The sequence below is a fragment of the Pecten maximus genome, chromosome 6, assembly GCF_902652985.1.
Source record: "Pecten maximus chromosome 6, xPecMax1.1, whole genome shotgun sequence".
NCBI classification, from domain to species: Eukaryota; Metazoa; Mollusca; class Bivalvia; order Pectinida; family Pectinidae; genus Pecten; species Pecten maximus.
The window spans coordinates 34,384,981-34,395,070 of record NC_047020.1 but is presented as its reverse complement, the minus strand read 5'-3'; the positions used below and the strand labels follow the sequence as shown (position 1 = coordinate 34,395,070).

General features: G+C 33.7%; 1 protein-coding gene across 1 annotated transcript in view; it reads left to right on the top strand.

Moving 5' to 3' along the window:
- Positions 1-1,175: 1,175 nt before the first annotated feature.
- The window catches only part of LOC117329621 (AF4/FMR2 family member 1-like), a 97,744-nt gene continuing 88,829 nt past the window's right edge, over positions 1,176-10,090 (top strand). The window contains exon 1 of the mRNA XM_033887644.1: positions 1,176-1,544. Within this exon, the coding sequence (XP_033743535.1) occupies positions 1,507-1,544 (38 nt within the window). The 5' untranslated portion in view covers positions 1,176-1,506. The remainder of the gene's footprint in view (positions 1,545-10,090) is intronic.

The window sequence follows — 10,090 nt, the reverse complement described above, 5'->3', positions numbered from 1 at the left end:
ATACATGTTCAATATACATACAATCAGAGACCTATATACTAGTATATAGGTCTCTGATACAATCAATAAACCTAATTATATTAGAAATTTAAATATTATTTATGTATATTATTATCATTTGTTAAGTTTTTAAATATTTATATATATGAAATAATGGGATCAGACAACAGGATTACCCTATATAAGTCTTGATAGTCCAAATAATGTTGCAGACTTATCATACTTGTGAATTTTTGCGCACAAACACACAAAATTAATTCATGTGATCAGACAGAGAACTAAGATTGATAAACGCAAGAACACAAAAATATAAGTAGATTATTTCTATCGCTTGTAAAATCCATGCGTAAATTCTTATTTTGTTATACGAGTTATCTCCCGTTGATTATGATACATCGAGTTTAGCCGAGGACTCATGTTAAAGTTCGATATTATATTATTTGATTTTATCAATTATTTACAGAACTTATTCACTTTGTGACACATAAAATGCACGACTGAAGGACACATACATGACGTACATTGTTAGGAATGAATCAATTTCTACTGTCCTCTCCACTTGCCTTCAAAGTGGAGACTGGAATCCATAAGTTCGTAACCAGTTTCCAATTCTTGTTTTACTTTTATCTTAACATTGAATACAACAAAATGCCACGAAAATAGGTAAATTATCATATAATGGTTTATCTAGTAAAGATCTGGGAAACTTTTCTTTCGACTTTGTGCAAATATGATTTTTACTTTTCAAAAAAGCCGTGGAGGTTAATGAAACAACATGTTTAAGATACATCTTATGCAACATATTCTATTTAAAATGACTTGAAAATGAAAAATTAATTTCATTTTTGCTAAATTCACATGTCATTGAGTCATTAGTATATTATCTTACGCGAAGTCGACATTTCATAAATCCCGCCATAATAAAACCATTGAACACGTGACTTTACCTATCGTTTTGGCCTTTTTACTCATGTCTTGCACTTCATCCGAGTTTGAAAAAATATTATATTTTTCTTGTATTGTCGATAACTGTCGCAACAAGCGTTCATTTAAGAAAGTAAATACCTCATATATTAAAGATTTAACCAGTATGGCGTATCACAACGCCTTTCTTTATTCAAATCGCGTATGTTGTCAAAACGGAAATAGATAGAAAGTCGGTGACAGCGCGGATGAATAACGAATGAACCATCTGTAAATAAGGTGAAATAATGGAGGAAAAGTGCTGAACAGTTGTGAATTGTAGACAGTAAATTCATGGAAAATACGAATTTTGTTTTACAACAAGATGTATTCGGATTTTCCAGAATTCGATCACGACTACATCGATTGATACAGTCTGAAATTACCAGTTTTATACGTAGCTGAGCTGTGAATTGGAGTAAAGATGTAGGAGAGTTGTAACAATCTGGGACAGACGGTTTCCCAAAAATAGTATAAGAACTTGGTAGACACACGTGTGTGGACTTTATTACGAAGTTAAATTGGAAACCAACAGATTGAATCATGGCTAGCAGTAGACAGTCTTCAGCTATGTCGACAAGGTTGGTATTATTGTAATAAATATGTTTTTCGAAACCTGAAAACGTGAAATGGCCTCGTTCCAAAACACAAACCGTGACCCCCTATCCATACGAATACATAGACCCATATGCACTATATGTCTAAATGAACGACGTCACATGTTTGTGGGCAGAGTTCGTGTTATTTATGACCTGTACGAAATGCCGAATTCACATTTACATGTTCTATTTGATTACAATTGTGCTATACAATGTATCGAAAGTATGTGTATAAAGAGGTGCAGCATGAGAGGAATTTCCCCTGGTATAAAACCCCAAATAACTTATTCTATGATAAACAAAATATATACAGTGTTTGTGTGTCATAAACAATGCTTTCAAAATTGACTCATTACATTGTTCTAAACATATGTGTGAGTTACATGGACATCAAAATTTTTGATATTTGTGTAACTCAAATCATCAAAAATTGTCATGTCATCATTGTAATCACAATAATGGAAAAGCTACAGTGAAGTTTTGGTAAACATGTGGAAATTTTCAGTTCTTGCATGATATGTAGTGGATCAGAGCTCGGTTAAATTGATAGTCAATAATTGAGTAGCCAAGTTGCAAAGTTTCTGTTGGTGAAATGACAGATTTTTGCAGTGACATTGAAATCTGAAGATTAAAGTTGAGGTTCTGTCTCAAATGAAAGTCTTTAGTAGTCTGGATTGGTCAAAAGCACTGAAGTAGGAAAGAATAATACAAATAGTTGCTAAGGTGAGAAAGCTCTACTACTCCACTAAAGAAATTCCAACAGTTGAAGCTGGTAAGGTAACCTGCACTATCAACATCATAATTTACCTTTTGTCATTAAATTATATCTTTGATACCAAAGACAACCACAATTAGGTTATTTGGCTACCACAAAGTCTTTTAACCTCCAATAAATTCATATGAAGTGGTCAAGTCTACCAAATCTGTTTAAGGGGTACAAAAATATCCTGCCTACACAGGGGCTCACTCTTTAAGGGAATGCCATACCACTAATTTAAAGTATATAGGGCTGTAACGAGTACCCGGGTGACCCGTTACGGGTCGGTTTTGATCCCGACCCGGGTTTGAAATTGTGTACCCGAACCCCGAAACTTTGTACTAACATAGTACAGTACTAACTACTATAGTTCACCGAAGTACACATATATTTCAAAGTACACCGTAGCCTTGACACACTTGAGTCATCACATATAGATAATTAAACGTTGTTTTTAGTGTTCTGTAAACATGTTTTTGTATGAACAGTTACATTGTTGCATCGTCTGTTGACACTTTCTCATGTCCGCGAAATCGTCTGTTGACACTTTCTCATGTCCGCGAAACGTGCGGCCTCAACACCAATTTTTCTTGTAACACTCGGAACTCCGCAATGTACGTAAGGCAAAACACACATATTCATTTAACACAAACAAATCCATGTTCATAATATCGAAGGCCTCTCCTGTTCTATTATAAACGTCCGTACAGGGCTACAACTTACAAGTCTACAGCCAACGGGTTACCGGGACAAGTCTACAGCCAAAGGGTAGCCGGGTACGGGTCGGGTTGTAAAGAACGAGTACCCGGGGTAACAAAATTGTACCCGACATCCCTAATTTAAAGCGATGTTCTCACCAATGGCTCTAACAAGGCATTGCAACCTTAACAGGGATCATTCTGGGCCGCGATATTCCATATTTCCCCTTAAAAAATGGTATTAAAAGTTGCATACTCCTTGTCTGTGTTTCGTTATGGTGATATAGATCTCGATATGACCAAACGGATAAAGATTAATATTCTGGCATTTCAGCCTTAATAAATTCCACAGACTTTTTTAATGCAATGGTGCTAGTGAGTATATTACATAGAAAATACACATGTAGTTTACATATCGATATAAACTTGAGTAAAACACAAAAACCTAATTGATGTTGTTTTTTGTTTTATTACAATGTGTACATTTTCATTTTGGAAATTATAGGACTTTCACAGACACTTTTTTTGTGTGTTTTTTTTTTTTTACCTTTAGAAATATGTATAAGAAAAGAACTTTGTTTTCAATTCATGTGATAGAGCATAAAATATTAAGATTTATATTGTAAAAAAAATCAAAGCAAGGGTATTTTGAAGAGAGAGAAAAATCTTGTAGAACAAGGATACTTCCAAACCTGAACCCACCCGTCTCCTTGCTTTGCTTCTCACCCGAGGCACTTTGTGCTTCGGGATCCCGCCCACGGTAAAAATATGTCCCCTCTCATGAAATCTGTTGGATCTTTATCCCATACCAATTTGAACCCAGACCTAGGGGAATCCCTGCCTTTAGTGCCTTCATTGTCATCTAGAGTGTTTTTGGAGACAAAGAAGGTGGAGAATGGTACAGACATAGGCTAGGGTGTTGACATTTAGTTTAGGTGGTAGAGATGTAATACGATAGATTTTGGAGGTCCAGAGTTCAAATCTTTGATTGTGATCACTGCATTTTCACAAATTAACAAATGGCACAGGAAAATGTTTGACGTTGCTGTCGTCAGTGTTACATAATCCAGTTAATGTCCAGATTCCCATTGCAATAATTACCTTCATATTGTGATAATTAGGTGTTATTTCGATGAAATCACTATACTGGATGAAATCACAATACTGTTCGACAGGAAATGGTATTATAACACAGAGTGTTGTTTATTATCTACTTATCTGTATACATATTTAAACTATTACACAGACACTCATTTAGCCTAATCTGGGCCAATTTCATCATGATTATAACTAATGATAATTTTAGAAATTTTTATTAATAGTAAGAGTATATCACAGCAGCTTGACATGTCTCAGTTTGGTTCACGAATTATTATCTGTAGCTGTCAGACCTTTAATATTGTCATTCTCAAGCCCCTGGGAAGCATAAAGCAGTAGCTTCTATTTCAGCGCTAACAGCTTTAAATATACACACAACATTTCTTGTACTGCCTTATCATATACTGATTTACGACAGAGTCTACTGGATCATATGAATGAAGTAAAGTGTCAAGAATAGTACACATAACCTGTGCCTAACTTAAACAGGCAACAACCCTTCAGACACGTAGCTCAATGTCCAGTGTCTATATGTAATTAGTTAATTAAAAACACTATAATATATATATATATATATTCAGTAATATTTACCCTGTTTTACTGTCAAAAACATTTTTCTCTCCATGCACAGAAGTGTTATTTCTCTAAAACTAAAGGACATGTTATATCAGGGCATCCAGTTGACCCTTGACTTTTAGCAATTTCAAATCACTATTTCTGAGAAATCTGAAGGGTCATAACATATGTCAAATAGACAAGTCTCTTCAAACCCAAGAGTCAGATCTCAATTTGGGGAGTCAAAAACATACTCTCAAGGGTCTAATGGATGCCCTGTTATATCATTATAAATATATATAACTTTGTGTTTTCTCAATATAAATATGTAGAAACAAACTGTTGTAAACTTCAGGTAGTAACAAGTTTATAACACATATATTGACTGTATATACTGGGAAGTGTAGCGAGTTATAGGATAATACTGTTGTCACAAATAAACTCATAGAAGCTAATTATATAATTATCAGTCTACCTCACAGGAGTTTTAAAAAATAATAAGGAAACAGAAACATGTTTGCCTTAGCAATATATTAGCAAATTTGAGAGTTTCGCTAAGAGACGACATACTGGTTGCTATGTGTGGTCATAATTGGGTAGTTCTACATGTGATTGTCTAGATATTGTTCAAAAGATAAATTTAATGTTTCAAGAAATTCAAGAACATTAATCTTTCATTGGCCATTGTTGATAGCTTTGTCATGGAAATCAATAGAAATGGATACCAATGACCTAATGAATAATTAAGAAAAAGATTGCTGCTGACTGCTATGGATCCTATGGTGTGTGTTCTTTGGTATGAGAATTCTCAACATCCCTACAGCTATGACTCTATAACTGGATTTCTGGCTATTTTAAGCAAGTAGCAACATTAGTCTAGGATCATTTAAACAACATATGTATCAAATGATGAACTTTGTCGTTACCTCTAGCTGATTTTGTTCATTTTAAGTAGCTATATAATTAACATTTTCTCCCACTGCAATGCATAAAGGATGTAATATGTGTCGTGAGGACCAACATGTACACCACTTGATCACATGACCACTATTGTGACATCACATATCTTATTGTGATAGCATTAAATTTGCCTTTTCAATATATATACCTCACAAACTATTATTTAAAGAAGAGCAATTAACAACAAAGAATAATGATTAATATACTGTTATCATTAAAATGAAAATATTGCCAGGTTTTGATAGATTTTATAGCAATATTGATGCATGTTGAAAGACCATTACATCGTTTGCTGAAAACCTCAATTTTTAAAAGCAATTCATTTGATTTAATTAGTAGCTGGAACACTTGCAATGGTTCTAAAATACCACATTAGAAAAGTCAAGACATGGCCTTTTGTAATAATCTGGTTACTTCTGACGTCAATGAAAATCGCTCATAACTTGACATTTTGGCTCAGCTGTCTGTCATGTCAGCAAATTATTAGGTTTACAGATCCAGACTAGAAGATGCTTCTGAACCTGTATCTGTCAAATATCAGACCAGAGGTGGTATTGTCTGATCTGATGTATTTGATTATTACTATTATAAAGTATTATTGTGACTCAGATGACCCCAGCCTTGACACTTTGAAGTAGCAAAAGTTGAATCACAAATTTAAATCGAAAGGGTCAAGACATTTGTCGCACAGACATTTCTTTGCATGTCAAAAAAAAGGATCCATAACTTATTTTGGGAAATCAAAAACTTCCTCCCAATCATATTATTTACTCTTTAATTGTGTCTGAAAACTTAAAATTGGTAAGATGTCACTTGCCCAGTTATAAGTACGTACTTGGAACATTTCAAAGGTGTAGAATAGTTTCATTTTATAGTTGCTATATGGTGGATGATAATATCATTCAAATTATTCTGGTAATATTAAATCCTATATATAGTATCAAATATTAATAATTGCCACTTCTTCAGTTCTGAATTTGACATTTAAAAACTCAAGACCTCTCATATTTCGTGGGTGTTGATGAAAATTTATTTTCTAATGAGTTGGCCATGAGTGTAATAATATATTGATGCCAGGTGCATGTTTTTTATGTATACTTAGAACCAAACCGTTTGAAAATAAATCGTCATGGGCACTTGGATTTGATTGTAACAATAAAAAATTCTTGACATTGAGGTCAATACTCTGGAGAACTGTATTATTCTATGTTTATTTTGTTGGAATTTTAACCTCAGTTGGTGTTGGTGTTGTATTTGTGCAACATTTTACGCAAGGGAATTAATTTACAGATACGTCTGTCGAGGTGTTACTGACTTGGCACAGTTGTGTACATAATGTTTGACTGCAGTGGCTGGCTACTCGTAATTGGCTGTCCCATCCCACAAAAGCCTGGTTTTAAACAGAACCATTGCTAATATTGCCGCATTGGTGGTGTCCTGACCATTTATCTGTATTGATATCTTGAAGTTGGAGATAATACAAATGTTGATCTTCCTGATGGATTGCACACAGAAATGATAAAGAATATTATCATAAAAAATCACTTGTGGAAATTTATTTCATATAAATGAAAAACTCCATTTTACAAAAAAAAAGAGAGTAAAATTCCACTACTCGTTTGTTTTCTCTATTGAGGAGAGCTGTATTAAAAAAAGTATGTGCATGTATGTTTTCAATTTCAAAGCTTTTTAAAAAGCTCTTTGAAGACAATGATGCAATATTACATGAGGTCAGTATAAAAATAATCAAAATGCGGCAAATATGGCTAAATGAACAATTATGAATTTAGATGACTGACATTGTTTGAACCCTAGCTAGTAGGTGCAGAATAAACCTTTAAAAGAGGCACTTTTAAGTATAAGTTTCTGAAATAATTATATATATCAAAATGTTTGGTCAGCCCTGGGTAGACTTATATCATTATCTAGATCTGCATCAAATTCATTGTGCTTATTGTTTGACCTAGATTTACCTGGTGCAAATTAGATACATGTGGATATTGATGAAGAAGCTAACCTTTAAGAAACACCTGGTCTTATTAACATTGAAAATTATTGAAAAGTTTCTTGTTTAGGTCTATACTGGTCAGTCTGTTGATCCCACAGATATAAATAGATGACCATGTCCAGACTGGACAGATGGGTTGTTGATGGTATCTGTATAATACACTCATCACAGTCAGTTCAGCTTATGTATGCCATCTTTATTTACTACAACTACAGCTCTCTGATGTTATCATAGATATATCCTACATATATGTATAATATCCCTCAGATGTGATCTGTAAAATATGTGAACTGGATCATGTGACTAACACCAGGGCTTTTTCTGAGGACTTTTTGGGGTCTGACTAAGAGTAGGGCTTTTTCTGAAGACTTTTTGGGGTCTGACTAACATTAGGGCTTTTTCTTAGGACTTTTTGGGGTCTGACTAAGAGAGTAGGGCTTTTTCTTAGAACTTTTTGGGGTCTGAATAAGAGTAGGGCTTTTTCTTAGAACTTTTTGGACTTTTTGGGGTCTGAATAAGAGTAGGGCTTTTTCTGAGGACTTTTTGTGGTCTGACTAACAGTAGGGCTTTTTCTGAGGACTTTTTGGGGTCTGACTAACAGTAGGGCTTTTTCTGAGGACTTTTTGGGGTCTGACTAACGGTAGGGCTTTTTCTGAGGTTTTTTTGGAGGCCGTTCATGGGCCCCATTCCCAATTGAAATTGTTTAAGCCAAATTCCCAAATTTGCAGTTTACTTCTGAAAAAGTCTTTCCTTATTCACCAATTTTCTTCCCAAAATGAAACAAAAAGGCCTAAAAAAAGGCTGTGAAAAAAACCCTGAATAGTATACATGGAAACATGTCTATCAAATAAGCTTTGAATTATGTAGTAACAAGTGTTTATTGAAGGTGTTTATTAGTAAATTGTCAAATCTCCTGTCAGAGTAGTAACTTTCAGCTGCTAGCATATTGATACGCAGATAGACAGAACATTTAACTCATCTCATGGATGTAGGAATACAGATACTCTCTTCAAGATGCATATGTATGGCAGTAAAAAGATGTCACTAAATGTAGAATTTCAATTTTATATGCGTAGTTCATTATAAATGAGTATACAGGTTCAATATACTTTAAAACAGTATGAAATACGTAATAAAATGCATTTATAGCACCTAGCTACTGTCTTGTGTATGTATTATTATTCATGCTCATAATTTTCTCACAACTAGCTATAGACCTGTTCTATTTGTTTGGTCAGCTTGGAAGTAAAATGCTCAAAATAAAATCAATAAATGTATATCTAACCATCAGATAAGTTGTTAGAGTGTATTATAAAAATTCTGCTAGGAATCTGAAATAAATATATTTGGTCCTATTCTAAAATTGTTTTAAATGATGTAGGGATGACTTAACACACAATTAGTGTCTCTTAATTAACCAGAGTTATGGAGAGGTCCATAAGGACACAATGCATACTTGGGTGACACGACACAGGTAAATTTACCTGGACGTGCCACCTTATATAATTACAGCCAACATACTGTTACACACTGTTATGACCAGGCCTTTGATTCTTGACAGTCTTATCGCAGCTGGCTTACTGTATAGATACTGTAAATACTGAAACGCTATCATGTTGAACCCCAACATGTTGAACCCCAACAGAAAATTGTAAACAGAAATACCAAGTAGTATCCGTTAGTGCACATGTACTTCACATAAACTGTACATAGCATTTTTTCCCTTAATTGTTTGAAGTTTTGTCTAGTTGAAGCTGACAGTGCAAGTTAAAAGCTTCCAATTGAGGTTTTAATTGGATGACATTATAATGTTTTGGTCATCTGTCATCGCATCTAAGGAAGTGCCAACATTTTAGTTAGTGCTCAGCTAGCAATATTGGAGATGATTATGCAGATCTGACCCTTATAAAGGCTTTAAGGTTTAGATTGATTTCAATTGGATTTATTTTTTTTGTTTTTATTAAATGATTGGTTATTTATAATTAACAAAAAATCATTTGAAATACTGTCATTATGAAGAAACAAAACTACATGGGATAACTAAATGATAAAATCTTACATTTAACTTTTAAGTGTAAAAGTCATTGTGTATGCATGGGAGATTTAAAGGGACCCCAAAAGAAAATAAAGGTTGCATGATCTTTGAAAAGTTGTTACTGAAGTATAGGGGAAGTTTTTTTGACCAGCAACACTTTGCCTTGAACATCCCTGGGCATTGGAATTTAAGATATTTTGTGAGAAAACATCCATACATGTATATATTAACCTATGTCTTATTGATTTTTTTGACAAAAATGTCAATGGAAAATGTTTTTGACGGGCATGTACTCAGTAACACCGCTTTATAATAAATGTCTTCACTATATAATAAATGTCTTCACTATATAATAAATGTCTTCACTATATATAGAATTTCGTTGATTCATCCCTTGTCAACATTAATACAGTATGT